Source organism: Balaenoptera acutorostrata, chromosome 7 (genome assembly GCF_949987535.1).
Source record: "Balaenoptera acutorostrata chromosome 7, mBalAcu1.1, whole genome shotgun sequence".
In the NCBI taxonomy this organism is placed as follows: Eukaryota; Metazoa; Chordata; class Mammalia; order Artiodactyla; family Balaenopteridae; genus Balaenoptera; species Balaenoptera acutorostrata.
The window spans coordinates 60,848,030-60,863,421 of NC_080070.1; the positions used below are offsets into that span (position 1 = coordinate 60,848,030).

General features: G+C 40.5%; 1 protein-coding gene across 5 annotated transcripts in view; it reads left to right on the forward strand.

Annotated features, from left to right (window-relative positions):
• Positions 1-15,392, forward strand: part of DYNC1I1 (dynein cytoplasmic 1 intermediate chain 1) — a 336,428-nt gene that overhangs the window by 91,542 nt on the left and 229,494 nt on the right. For all 5 annotated transcript variants that reach the window (XM_057550171.1, XM_057550173.1, XM_057550172.1 and 2 more), the window contains one exon: positions 254-369. In XM_057550171.1, the coding sequence (XP_057406154.1) occupies positions 254-369 (116 nt within the window). The remainder of the gene's footprint in view (positions 1-253; positions 370-15,392) is intronic.

Genomic DNA, 15,392 nt, shown 5'->3' on the forward strand with positions numbered 1-15,392 from the left:
AAGACCTGGTTTTGCAGATAGAAAAGCTGAGGGTCAGCCTGAGGGACCTATCTGACACCACCAGGCAACACAGGGGCAAAGTGGGCCAAAACCCCAAGTGTCCAGACTTGCAGCCCAGGGCCAGTTCAACTTCATGACGCTGCCCCTTGTACTGAGAAGCTGTGGGTATTTGGGCTTTGTTTGTTTTATTCCCGATAGATCTTCTGCAAGGAATGCCTTCCCTCTCTAAGCGTTTGTCCTTTGTTACTTCTAGACGAAGACTGCATAAGCTGGGTGTGTCGAAGGTTACCCAAGTGGATTTCCTGCCCAGGGAGGTAGTGTCCTACTCCAAGGAGACCCAGACTCCTCTGGCTACACATCAGTCCGAAGGTAAACTCTGTCTTTTGTTCACTTTCCATATGATCTCTGGAGAAATTGCCAGGGAGTTACATCCTTCTTGTTGATTTCATATCTTACCATAAGACATCTTCACAGGACACAAATATAATGACACACCAAAAGCTTAAGTCTCCTTTGACTCTGGTTTTGGAAACGCTGGAGAGGAAACCCAGTGGTATTCCTCCAAAGGACCCATGAACTTTAAAATGGATAACTTAATGAGGTCACAGTTTGTCAACTCTGTGTGAGGAGGGGGAAAATCACCAAAGGATAATGTAATAGAAACTTCTCTGAATTTTATTGATAAGAAGAGTGTGTACATTAAGATTCAGCATTTGCAGGAGTCAGGAAACTGTAGCCAACCACCTGTTCCTCAAATTAAAGTGTTTTGGAATACAGCCATATCCAGTCCTGCATGTCTATATGACTGCTTTCTTGCTACGTGGTAGGGTTGAGTACTTAAGACTCACATGGCCTGAAATCTTTACTGTAATCTGGTGCTTTTCAGAAAAACTTTGCTGACCCCTGACTTGCTTTGCCAATTCAGATGGCAACACGCTATAATTTCTTACCACGATTTAAAAAGACTTTCCATGCGATCTCCGTGTGGGTGAATGGGAATTAACTCCATGCCTCCTTCGTGCATACCCGAAAATATCAAGTGGAAAATGTATGTGCAAATCCTAATAAATCGTGAAAATACACTAATAAGAGAAGTTGAAGCTAATCAATCACAGTGCTTCCTAGAAGTCAAAAATTACACCAAAGCAAAATTACTCCAAAGCAGAAGCAGGAGATGTGTGCACTTAAAATAGGATAAGTGAAGGTTGCATTGTTAGAGAATATAGCACTATTTTTATAGCTAAGCAAATTCTCTTTTTACTTTGTTATTTTATTGTCTGGTGTGGTGAAGAGGATGTTAGCATTCTGGGTTCATTGTTGTTGTGTAGTAAATACTGAACAAAAGCCATGAAAATGAAAAATGATTCGCATTCCGTGCTTGGTTTACAGCATATATAAATCAGTGCACTTTGGTTTGTGCAAGTTACAGAGCTTTTCAATTTTGGTTTTAAACACATAACATCAAAACACAAGTGAAATCGGATTCCTTGAAGTAGAGCGCTGCCTACAGGCCTTCTGAAAACCTTTCTTGGTTAATGCTGTCTGGCGTGGTGATGATTCTTTGGTAGCAGGGCCTCTGTTTTTCACGTGGTAAGAAATGAATTTTAGAAGCAAACAAGTAGCACCCTCTGGTGGTGAAATCTTAAACCAACTATTTCAGTGAACTTGAGAACTGTATATTAATGTGGCAGAAAATACAAAGTTAGAAAAGCCTTTGGGAGTTCACCTAGTCTATCCTTGGGCCTCTAGGCAGATCAGGAAGATCATTAAAAATAACCTCGTCACCCAACCAAAACATTTGTTTGAGTTAATTTGCTGCCAGAGGTATTTGCAGAGCTGTAGCCTGAGGTATGTTTATTTAGCCCCAAATTTGACCCATAACATAAAGTTATACAACTGAAATAGGAGAAGGAGTGAATTATTTTTTGGAAATGTGTAGACTTTAGATATTGGAAATGGTACAGAAATATTTACAAGGGAAGATAAATTAAGGATGAAAAGGCATCAACTCTAAACTTTTAAACTGGAACACATCAAAAGGAGAAGCCTGGGCATTCCATTTTATTACTGCAGAGAGAGCTTGGGAGCCCTCATTATGCTGTGGTCCAAGCAGCATGAAAGAAGGAATTTATTTCTCAGCTCTTGGCAGAAGTTCTTTCTGTTTTGTTAACAGGACTCACAGAGCTTTTTTATGGTGATGGGTGTTTTGATGGTTCAAATTCCACAATACAGATTTGAACTCAAAGTGAGCTACCGTATCTCTGGACAGTAAAGCAATCCCCGATGGGTTTAGACAGGAAGAACTTTGGATTTGAGTTCAGCAAATCGTCCTCTCACCACAGATGATTCCTTGACCTCTGGCTGCCCGGTGTCGTCCAGCCCCTGGCTGACGGGGGTGCCCCATGCTTGCCTTTCACCTGCTGAGTGAAGTGGGGAGGCTCTACCACGTGGCAGGTTTGGATTGGCTTCCAATTTGGGAGCTTGGGCCATGGCAGTGTTTTCATGACGACTGCAGCCGTTCAGGGTCAGGAAACAATGAACTACTGAATTTCATGACACAATGAGGCTCTTGGATGGATAATACATAAAGCTGTGGTGCGTATAAGATCTGTTTTAGCTCATTATTGCCCATGGTGTATGAAGGAACGCTGATTATTTTTGAAGTCATTATGCGACTATGGAAAATTTAACAATATTCAAACTGTTGATCTCCGAGCATTGATCTGTTCTACATCTAATGGAATTCTTATGTGTTCGGTTTTTGACATCTTCTCATTTTACTCTTGAAAATGGAAGGGAAGGTACTTTGGACTTGCCCAAGCTTAAGCTTCTCTTCTCCACTATGTACTATAATGAACATTCTCTTAATTTGTGATCGTAATGACCTGTTATGTATGGGAAACAGTCCAGAGAATGATTTAAGCCCTGGAGGTTTAGGAATGAGGTCCGCACAAACACTGGTTTTTCAATACAAGTTTAGATCTTCCCTCTCTGCTTAGGTCATTAGTTGCAGAGAAAGAAGGCTGAGAATAGGTAACAGTGATTTGGGGAGCAGGATATCTCTATCTCCAAAACATTTTAAACACGTGCTTCTTATTCCCAGGTCATAAGAAAGGAAAAAAATAATGGTTCCCTTCCAAACTACATCTGCTTTGTGTTATTAGTATCTCGCTGGACTGACCGTGAGGTCCTGAGGTTCATTAGGAAGCCAGTCTTCTGCATCTTTATTATAGCGGGAAAGTGACGGGCCCATACTAGGCTCCCAACAGATGCTGTCGAATGACAAGGATGAGGCCAGGCATCTTAGAAGCGCCAGGTTCTGCAGTGACCCCTAGGACAATGAGAACTTCTTAACTTGCTGGAAAAATGTACGCCAATCTGGAGGGAGGAGGAGGAAACTTGCATAACCTGTTGATCATTTGAAGAGTTCTCTGATCTTCCTCTTCTCTTCGTGATATCTTATAAATGCGAACTTAGTGGCCCCGTGTTGGCCACCCCCCTCCCTTGACCTCCCTCTTATGCCTTGTTTCTTATATCCAAGAGAGACCAACCCACTTGCATTTTCCAAGGCATCATGCAGCCTCATGCCTCCACACGCTTGTACTTACTGTCTCCCGCCTGGAATGCCATCTCTCCTGTTTGCCTTCCTTCCAGACCAAAACCAAGGGACAGCTCCTTGGTAATTCCACTTATGGTTGACGTCTCTCCTCGTACCATGGGCATAGTCCATCTTCCCCTTATCAAGCTATTATTTAATTTATTTAATATATTTAATTATTATTTAAATGTCTTCCTTTTAGATTGGATCTCCTTGAGGGCAAGGTGTGTGTGTGTTTTGTTTTTTTTAACTTTTATTGGAGTGTAGCTGATTTACAATGTTGTGTTAGTTTCAGGTGTACAGCAAAGGTGAATCTGTTATACATATACATATATCCACTCTTTTTTAGATTCTTTTCCCATGTATGCCATTCCCTACTCAATACAGAATATTGAGTAGAGTTCCCTGTGCTATACAGTAGGTCTTTATTAGTTATCTATTTTACATACAGTAGTGTGTATATGTCAATTCCAATCTTCCAATTTATCCCTCCCCTCGTTTTACTTTTATGTTTAAAATATTTTTAGCCATAAGTTTATTTTCTACATCTGTAACTCTGTATCTGTTTTGTAGATAAGTTCATTTGTACCCTTTTTTTTCAGATTCCACATATAAGCGATATCATATGATATTTGTCTTTCTCTGTCTGACTTACTTCACTCAGTATGACAATCTCTAGGTCCATCCATGTCTCTGCAAATGGCATTATTTTGTTCTTTTTTATGGCTGAGTAATATTCCATTGTATATATGTACCACATCTTCTTTATCCATTCCTCCATCAGTGGACATTTAGAAGGTGTGTGTTCTTTACCTCCATGCCCAACACAGTGCCTGGCACAAAGAAAGGGCTCAATAGATATCAGTGGAAGAAATGAAGAATGAAATGATTCTAGACAAATAAGAAAGAAGAGAAAATGCTCATTGTATTCTGGGGAGGATGGAATATGATCCATGCATTAAGGCTGCACTGGTTTTATGGGGTTTTTAAGGAAAAGTCATGAGAGTGTGTAAGGAGGGGAGTTCAATGTTTCTATTTCCACCAGACCTGTATTTCCGTCCCCAGGCTGGTGCAGGCGTTACTGCCGTGAACATGACACAGTTATGAGAACTGAAGGAGAAAGTCACTGAGGCCACCTGGCTTGGCCCAGGAAAGAGCAAAGCAGTCACCAAGTTTGTACTGTGCAGAGATACTGTTTATAAAGTACTTTGAGTTTGGAACAGGTGTGCAGGAAGGTTGAGGGGAATTCTTGGCTGCTTGAGGGGAATTTCTACCTTGGCTTCCCATCCTCTCTGGCATATATTCAATATAGATGCTGCAAATATAGAGATAGTTTCCCAGGATAAACTAGTCCAGCACTGCCCAATAAAAACATAATGAGCCATTATTCATTTTAGTAATGTTTTATTTAACCCAGTATGTTTAACAATTATTATTCCAACATATAATCAATATAAAAATTATCAACGAGATACAGTACATTCTTTTTTTTATATTAAATTTTCAAAATCTGGTTTGTATTTGACACTTACAGCATATCCCAATTCAAACACTAAATTTTCCTTGGAAATACTTGAACTGTAATAAGATTTCTTAAAATTTACAATTGAAAAAGTAAGTTCATATACCACTGTTGTTCCAAACATATTTGAAAGCTGTTCAATAATTGGATCAAATATTTGTTTTTAAGTTTAAACTTAAATTAATTAAAGTTAAATTTTAAAATGCAGTTTTTCGGTTGCATTAGCCACATCTCAAGTGCTGAATAGCCGCAGGGGGTTAGTGGCTCCTGAATTGGACACTCAGGTCTACCATGACCCATCATGATGCAGGTCAGATGCTGAGACCCACAAGCCAGGCTGATCTCCACTTTACCATGGCTGGGCAGAGGGGCTTGGGTGAGGAGACCTCCCTGACGTGTAGAGAACTCCTCTAGGTAAATGATGACTTCGTAGATGCTCCTCCTTTTTGTGAAGTCAGCCATATCCAAGCAAGTGTTAGATGATTGGACAGAATCCAAGTTGTACCCCCAGCAGGATAAGTCCTCCAATAAGCCTCATCCTGTCATATTAGAGGCAGTTATGAGAACCCCTCTGGGTTCTCCCTTCATGGTCCGTAGTTTAGAGACTAGAATATTCACTCCTTCTGCCCTGTCTTCATGCTGCCCAAAGGACATCTAAAGACCGTGTATGACCTCTTTGTTAGTTATCTACGCTTCTGCCGCTCCCCTGTCCTTCTGCATGAAGTGATGAGAGATCAGAATTAAGATTTGAGTTCTAAACTGCAGATAGTTGAATTCTAAGGCCTCCTACACCTTGGTGGTCCCAAGAACATAATTCTTTGATACAAAGTTGCCCAATAAAGACATCTACCATGGGATCTAAGTGGAAATATTTATTTGGAACCTAAAGTTTGAAATCAGACAGTTCTTAGAGATATAATTTCCCAGTGGAAGCCAATCCTGAAACACCTGGAGATGACTTGGGAGAAAACAGGGTATGGTGTCATAACCTTGACTCTCCAACTGGATCTCAGTTTCCTGGACCTCAACACACTTTCTCTGAACTTACTATTTAAAGAGCCACCATGTGTTTTGTGACAATCCATGGTGGCATCTGAATGCAAATTAAAACTCCCTAGTGAAGATGACACACCTAATCTTATTTTTAGCTTCTGTTTTTAAGATAAGAACTGACACTATTCCAGAGAGATAGTGACATCTGCCACATTTTGCTTCCTTAGAACATGCCTGCTATTTCCCTTTTGACACTTGGTTAAAGTGTTAATCCTCTCTCAGAACAAAGTGTAGAGCCTCCAGGCCCATTGTTAACAAGATCAGGGATTGAGAGATCCTCTCCTGGGATATTAGTTTTCTTTAACAATGTTAATCTCATATCATCTTGGCAAGACTCTTGAAAGACAAAAAAAAAAAAAAAGGGTGGGGGGCTATCTAAGGAACATAGACATTTCAGACATTACTTTTTAGGTATTATTTATATCAAATAGACAAAATTTTCTAGTTAAAAAAAAATTATTTTCCCTATCTCTCAACCACCTTTCCAGCTATTGGTCAGGAGAGCTTTCATGGTTTAGTTCTTGATTTATATTAGACACTAAAATAGATATTGGATTAGGCTGTAGCTGGTCTTGATATTCCAAAGGAGAAGCCTCATGCTAAAAGTTAATTTATTTTTAAAAAGTACTTAGTGAGAGTGCCAGAGATGGTACAATCAAATCTCAAATAAGCTCATTTTAGCCAAAATATTCCTTCCAATAAAAAAACAAAAGGGTGCTAAATGACAACTCAAAATGAAGCCAGAAATGTAATAAAAAGGTAAAATGCAGAGCAAGACTTGGTGCTGGTGGGCACTGTCTTATTTACTATACCTCTGTAATCTACAGGTCTATAGAGAGGGGAGGGCCATTGAGAAGACTAGCCCTAGAGCATCCTGTGAACTTTAGGCTCAATATAGGATTATATCTTGGCTACAGTACTGTACTAGAAAACAAACATATTTTAGGAATATGGTTTGAGAATTTTGTTTAAACATGAGTGAATCAATTAAACAACATATCACAATCTCTAGGCCATCAAGGGTTAATGTGCTTTGTAAACTCATGCATTGAGAAGTAAAAGATTTTGCATAAAATAAAAACATTGTCCTTCTAATATTGTTTCGATGACTCCATCCCTTTAGTTTTTCATACAACTGGAAGGTATCTTTAAAAACCTCTTCAGAGCAGGAAGATGAATAAGAAGCTTAACTGAAGCTAAGGACCTGGAAGCTCTTATTAACACAAAAGGGGCTGTGAGATTTTTGTCTGACTTCAAGGCTCACACATTGCAGGTAGATGATCTAAGCACGTTTTACTAAAAAAAGAACTAATATCCAAATTATAGACCTAATATCAAGTTAATATGTAATCATAGATCACTGATTGCTTCTCCCAAGTTCATTTACATATCCAGTTTCCTTGATCTCCAAGACATCCCTTCTCATAGGTCCTCATCCCTGGTAACAGACACATTGATTCTGTGTATCACTAGTGCCTGCATAGTGCCTAATATTTGGTGTGGGAATGAATGGATGACCTGGCTTAGGTCATAGAGTTGCCTCAACTGTTCGCCTTATGAGCCAGATGATGGAAGAAATGAAAGAGAAGTAGGTCAAAGAGTAAGACATGGGAGGAGGTGCGCCAGAATTTATAGTTTCAGACACTAAAAACTATGGTTAACTTAAGCAGGAAAGAGTTTGAGTAGAAGGATATTATGTAAATCACGGAATCAACCTGAAGATTGAAAAGGCAGGCTCAGAAGACAGGCAGAGAAGCTAATTTTCAAGAAGACAGCCAAAACTTACAGTATGTAATATTTTCAGTAAGTCTGTGACCAGTGAACCTAGGAGAAGCATGCCTAGCAGGGGGAAAAAATCCAGAATAAGCAGTTATTCTAGTGAAGACAAGTTGATTCCCCACTACACAATAGAAAAATGTGATCAACCTGGCTGGTTTTTCTTTCAAGATATAGTTCAATATTGGGAGTTTCAGTTGATCTCTGGTTGGGCAAGTAGCCAAGGCATCGTGAGTTGGGGCAACTGTGTCCTTGTATGGCCTAGCTGTACATACTTGTAGCTATAGATACTTTAGGAGTCCACTGAGCAAGTACTTGTGCAGCTGGACACAGGAGAATGACTGGCATTGTAGAATAGAATGTTATCAACTCTTCTCCCTGATTATTAGAAGCCTCCTTCACAGTGCATAAATTAAAAAAAAATGTTACTGGAGTATAGTTGATTTACAATGTTGTGTTAGTTGTAGGTGTACAGCAAAATGAATCAGTTATACATATACATATATCCACTCTTTTTAAAATTCTTTTCCCACTTAGGCCATTACAGAGTATTGAGTAGCATTCCCTGTGCTATACAGTCGGTCCTTATTAGTTACACAGTGCATAACTTTTGATTGTGCATAAATATTCTGTCACTGTAGGTCTGTGTTGAAAGGTCCCACCATATACCTCTTTCCTAAACCTTTTGCCATGGGTAGCCTCTACGTGTGACCTTTCAGTCATTGCTCATGGCTTAGTTTTAGATAGAGTGTTTTCTCAGTCTACTCTTCCAGCTCAAGTGGGCAACGAGATGTGCTGATCAAAACTCTTTTCATCCAAGTGGAATTGTAGTGGTTTTTCTTCTCCACTGAACTTTAGGCCTACGCCTAAATGGAGGTGTCCTGTCAGCCATCCACTTCTGGCTTTTGCCAGCCTATCACTTAGAAATTTCCAGAGTCCAGGCTCAAATGTTTTCAGACAGCTAGTCACCCAACACTTCTCTTCAGGCTGCAGGACGAGTGGCAGTGCCACAGGAGTAAGAACATGAGAGTGAGAGCAGCGGGCTCAGGGAGATTGCTTGTCACAACTCAGTATACAGCCCTCGCTGATGAGCCAGCTAGCAGTGGATCCACCTGACTTTCTGTCCAGATGGATCAGATAGCGCTCCAGTTCATAATGCATATTTTCCATAGTCACCTGGTATCTCTACTTGGGTCTGCTTGTTGGGCAAACCAACACCTATCCCTCAAAAGGATAGTAACCTAGTAAAGAGGCTACACTGTTGCTCCAAAATCTAGGGACCTGTTTTGTGCTTCCCTTTTAGAGCTCTTTGATTTTCCACAGACCCTTTGGGGATCATTGGATCTGCTGGACCAAAATTTCTAGGTAATACAGCCATTTAAAAGTAGAAGCCTTTTGAGTCACCTGGTAAATGGGTTGAATAAGTACATGCAAATGTTGAACATGTTACCTGCAAAAGCCAGAATGGCCCACCAAGCATGACAACTCTTACTATTAGAGAAGCAAGATATTTGCCATGTACTTTGGAGTTTATGATCACTGGACCCATAGCAACTTTCCTGAAGTGGCAGATCTCTATATTTTCAAGTACTTTTCTCCCATCCTCTAGCCTGCTTGTGTCTTAACAAGGTATTGAAGGTACCAATCCAGCTTACTCTTCAGGTCTTGCTAGCATGATGCCCTGTGCTGAAGGTGAGATGATCAAGGTCTGTAGGTAAAGCCAGCTCTCTGGCTCAACCCTGATGTAAGATGATGAAGATGCAGAGAGAAATGAGGTGGGTCTTCTTTGGCCGTCAAGCAAGGCTTGGTATAGAGTGTGGCTTGGTGTGTGTGGGGGGGTACTTCCAGGCCTCCGTATTCTCCTGTATATTCAATTTTTCATTATTTCCTGGTCAGTACTATCACTTTCACATAAGTGACTTGGTAAGGCAGGAAATTCAATGGACTTTATCCAGGCACCCACAGAATTTTAAATTTGCATTTGATTTTTGCAGACATTTATGAAGACATTTATCACAACCAGAGAAGTTCCCTGGGTCTATGCCTTAAGCTAAAATATAGAGATTTGAGCTTGTCATCTCTTCTTTAAGCTGTCCAGTCTCATTAGAAGCAGCCACCTCACCCTAGCATCTTTAAATTCTTCATGCCGTTCACACTCCTCAACGGCAGTGATAATTTGATCCCTTAAATCCTTCTTTTCAGTGGACACTTCATTAAAGATCACCGCAGAAGAAAAACTATCCAGCGATTTGTTACGGCTGACAGCTTCCCATTCCTGAACTCTGAGTTTTCATTTTCTTTAGCCCTTATTAGGGCGAATAACCAACACCAGTTTCCTGAGTGGCTGTCTTCTGATACTAATTTCTGATCAGTCTAGGTTCATGGTTGCCGACAATAGAAACTAACTCTGGTTAACTTAAACAGAAAAGGGATTTGTTGGAAAGATATTAGATACTTCATAGAATGGATTTGAAAAGTTAAAGAATTAGGTCAGAAATAGAAGGCAGCCCTAACCCCCAATGTGATTATATTTGGAAATAGGGCTTTTAGGCTAAAATGAGGTCATCATGAAGGCTAAATGAAGTCATCAGGGCAGAATCCTAATTTGATAGGATTGGGGCCTTGTAAAAGGAGGAAGGGAGAGAGATCTGTTTCTCTCTCTCCATGTGCACGCACCAAGCAAAGGCCATGTGAGGACACAGTGAGGAGGCCTCTGCAAGCCAGGAAGAGGGCTCTCATGAGAAACTCAGTCGGCTGGTAACTTGATCTTGGACTTCCCAGCCTCCAGAACTGTGAGAAAATAAATTTCTGTTGTTTAAGCCTCTCAGTCTATGGCATTTTGCTGTGGCAGTCCGAGCTGACAGAGACAGCAGCTAACACAGCCAGGTGATGCCTCTGAACTTGATCAGCTTGATAAGGCGGCCTGGACCTCCTGGACTTCCTGTCACTGGGCACTGCCATTAGGCTCAGGATTTAAATTCTGTTGCCACTGCTGCCTTGAAAACCCCTACTTCTCCCTGCACCTTGACGGTGCTCCCTTGAGCTTTAAAGGGGTCCACTAGGCAGGCCTCGGTTACATGCGCTGAATTAGCTGTGAGGGTCAGGCAGAGGAATAACTGCCCAGCCTGGCTTCCATAATATTAGGGGAGGCCATGACTTTACTTTGATCTGTTTTGGTATACTCTCCTCTAAAAGAGGGTGTTTGGATGCTGGGCAGCCAAAAATATATATTTGAAAAGTGCCCACTCTGGTGAGAAGACAAAAGGGGAGGTAATGAGAAAAATTTTATGTATTATGTGCCCAGGACACTCATAAACGTTATTATTGTTCTTGCAGTGTTGCTACAGAATTTAGTCAAATTACAAATCAGAAGTGCAAAGACAGTGCAGCTCCTTTATTTTGTCTTCAGCTGTCTATAATACTATTGGCTATTAGGGGAAAATAGAAAAAAGGTATGAAATAAACCGGAGTGCAGTCTCTTATTGTAAACAGTCTCAGTTGGTATGTTCAGTTAAAGTTTACTGGAAATGCTCCAACCCTCATAGAACCTCACTCTCACCTGCTTTTCTCTCTGAGATCATGGCCAAACTGGAGGGGAGAGAGATGAGGTTACATGGTCTCATGGCCTTGCTGGAGTAGGGAGGGAGGAGAGGGACTCTGGCCTCGGTCAAGTCCTTGGCAGTATGCTGGCTGACATCTGCTCCTCTCTGCCCTGATCTTTGTTCACCTGGGCACTGGCACCCAGTGCTGCAGCATGGAGCTGGTGAACTTGTGTCTGTTCTTTTGGCTTGGCAGTGTCTCCAGGAAGCATGGGCCATTTTGCTCTCGATGACTTGGTCTCTTCTCGGCTTTCATTGTTTCTAGAACTTGAGTCAATGCCCTGCCTTCTGTTCAACCCCTGGCCTAGAAGTCCATCTCCAGCCCAGGCCATGTAGTCCTTTTATCCACCACAGCAGACCCTGTGGCAGACTGGCTCTCAGTTGAGTTTCCATGCCTCAGATGATCTGATGGAGGCTTAGGAGCACTTACGGGTTCTTCTCTCTGTTTTAGGCCAACCACTGCCAACGAAGCTGGGTTGTTGCCTTGTGGTGAATGAGACCTGTTGCATAGTGGTCTCTGTAGATTCCCAAATAAGGAATGTGGTTCAGTGGTTCCTGTGCTCATCTTTTTTCTTGGTTGATTAACACTCCTCCCTCCCAATGCTTCTCCTCAGAAAGTGGAAATCCAGATGCATCTGAAAACTTATCTCTTCTTCTTCTCCCTAAATGCTCCTTTTCTTGCCACTTATCTAAAAATAAACTCCCGTGTTTAACTTCCCCCATAGATTGGGGAAAGAAGTGGACAGAAGGAGTGATCTTTATGGGTTTGTTTGTTTGTTTTTCTTTTTTGATATTCTAAATGGTAAGGAAAAGAAGTTTGGAATGCCTTTTCTCCCTCAATTAATCCTGACTCTCCATCGTACTGTGGGGTTCCAAAATCCAGTTTTTGGAGAAGGGAGCTGAAGGTTATCTTAGCCACTTTACTTTCATTCTGCATCAAGTTCTAAAGTCTCTACTAGCAAATGAATGCCCTAGGTAGACTAGGCTGGAGATGATTATGTTCAGAAAGAAAAATAGAAAAGCACATTAATACTTTTCAAACATAACTCTCACTGCTCATCAAAATGAACAGGATATTGTTTTTGTTCATCACTCTTGATCAATGATAGAGTCAAGAGATATCAGGATTAAAGAACATTACAGTGTATAACAAGCCTTTTATTCCTTGGAGAAATACAACTGATATGTTGACTAAGTCAAGAAGTATATAAAGTTTCCATTTCCAGCATGGCAACATGGAGAGCTCTGTGGATCTGCTTCCCAGTAAAATTAGTGAAAATCATTAAAAAACAAAAAACAAAACATTAAAGTCTCTGGAAGTGGTACCAACGGCATACAACAAATGAAAAAACATTTATTTAAGAAAACTTAACTAAAACTTGGTAAGAACAGGAAGAGTCTGTGGTGTTTGAACCACAGCCTGCTCCTATGCTCCCTCTTCCCAGTTCAGCTTGGAGCAAACTCTTCTTCAGGTGGGTGCAGAAAAGAACACAGAGCTGCCTCTCCTCCCAGCTCCCAGTTGGAGGGCTACTGTATCTTCCTAGGAGGGGCAGGACTTTACAATCTCCATTTCTGCCCCCAGATACCAGTTACAGAGCCTAAGCTTCAAGCAAGTGCAACTGAGAGGTGGATATTCTCTTCTTTAGCCTAGCCCAGACTTGAGAAATAGGGACTTTACCTTGGGGGCAGCATGCTAAAATTACTGGGGCCCTAATCACCAGCTCATGTGTAAAGCAGAGGTTCCATTCAGGGAGAGGCAAGCCAAATAGACCAGAGGCTATGGCAGGACCCCACTCTGCCAAGCACCCAGCTCCAAAAGCATAGGTGTCACTCAGAAGTATGCCACTGTCCCCTCCCCCAGCTCCAGAGCATTGGCCCAGAGGAAGAAGTAGGCCATAAAACAGAGAGGTTAGAATCTCTTCCCAAAGAAGCTGACTTCATTTGCAATAGACTGTGGGGATATTCAAGCCTAAGGACATCCTCAAAACAATGGAGGTGCACTATAAAGCAATTCAGAGTCAACTGGTAGATGCATACAAGATATAAGCTAAGTCATAGGCCAGCTAGTTTACTTGCCAGAGCCAGGGAAACAGACAACTAAGAAGAGCCTTCCTGGGATCAGACAAATCTCAAAAACTGAACTCAAAAACTATCTCTGTAAAGGAGCCTGAGTTTAATTGGATCAATCTGTGGAGAAATTTGTGTCCCAGGGCACTGTTGACAACAACAGAGCAATCAGCCAGCAATTAATGGAACTTAACGGCTGGGTGTGGTCAAGGACAGGGACAGTTAAAGGGACCGCAAAAGACTGTCCTCCCAAGATGACTGTGCAGATGCCCAAGGCTGCACCATCTGAGGAGCAATATCAGAGCTTTACACCATGAGGTGAGAGGCGAGAACAGACCTCACCAAAATAATCCAGTCACTAAACAAATAAACAAGCAAATAACAATAACCAACCCCTAGGGAAGGGAAAGGAGATCAACCAGTACCCAGACTCACTACAATGTATTACCTAAAATAGCCAGTTTCACAAGGCAAAAGAAACTGCCTGTGAAAACAGATTAAAAACTTCAATATTTCATTAAATGGAGAATATCAATAAAGAGGTAGAAATTATTTTTAAAAAACAAAAACAAATGTAAATTCTGGATTTGGAAAGTACAAAAACTGAAAAGAAAGATTCAGCCAAAAAAGAAAAATGAAGAGATCCTCAGAGAAATGTGGGATACCATTAGATGACTCAGCATACATAATGGGAGTGCTGGAAGGAGAGGTGAGAGAGGAAGGAGTAGAAAAAATAGAAAAAATATTCTAAGAAATAATGTTTGAAAACTTCTCAAATTTGATGAAAACTTTAATTCATGAACCCAAGAGTCTCAACAAACTCCAAGTAGGATAAATGTAAAGAGTTCTAAGAAAGACAGATCATAGTATAAATAGTGAAAGCAGAAAGTGAAAAATGAATTTTCACTTACAAGGAACCCAATAAGATTAACAACTGACTTCTCATCAGAAACCATGGCAGCCAGAAGACTGTGGGATAACATATTTAAAGTTCTCAAAGAAAAAACTGTCAACCAATAAATGTGAACCTAGCAAAGCTTTCTTTCAAAAAATGAAGGTGGAATAAAGACATTCCCAAATAAACAAGCACTGAGAGAATTTGCTGCTAGCAGACCCACCTTATAAGAAACACTAAAGGAAGTTCTTCAGGTTAGGGGCAACTGACCCCAGATAGTAATTCAAATTCACAGGAAAAAACCAAGAGCACAAGTGAAGATAATTATGTAACCATAAAAGACAGTGTAGGCATATACTTCCTCTTTTTCTTCATTAACTGATGTAAATAGCATTATCTAAAGTACTATACATATAATTATATTGCTGAGCCTATAATATATGGAAATGTAATATATTTGCTAGTAATAACACAAAGGAAGTAGGTTGCAAAGCTGCATTTGGCCTAAGGAAATGACTCCAAATCAAATGGTGATTTGAATCCACAGGAAGAAATGAAGAGAACCAAATATGAAGGTTAAGTAACAAAAGCTCTAAGTATATCATTGCTCTCCCCTCAACTTCTTTAAAATACATAAAGTCATATGAGGTAATAATTATAACAATTCATTGTGGGCTTTATAACATATATAGATATATGTAACAATAAGAGCATTGAAAGGAGAAAGGGAATAGAGCTATATAGGTATAACATTTCTGTATTTCATCAAAATTGTTAGTATAAATCTGAAGCAGACTCTGATAAGGTAAGATGTATATGGTAAGCCCTAGAGCAACCACTAAGGAAATAACTTAAAAAAAATTTAGTGGGAAAAATATTGAA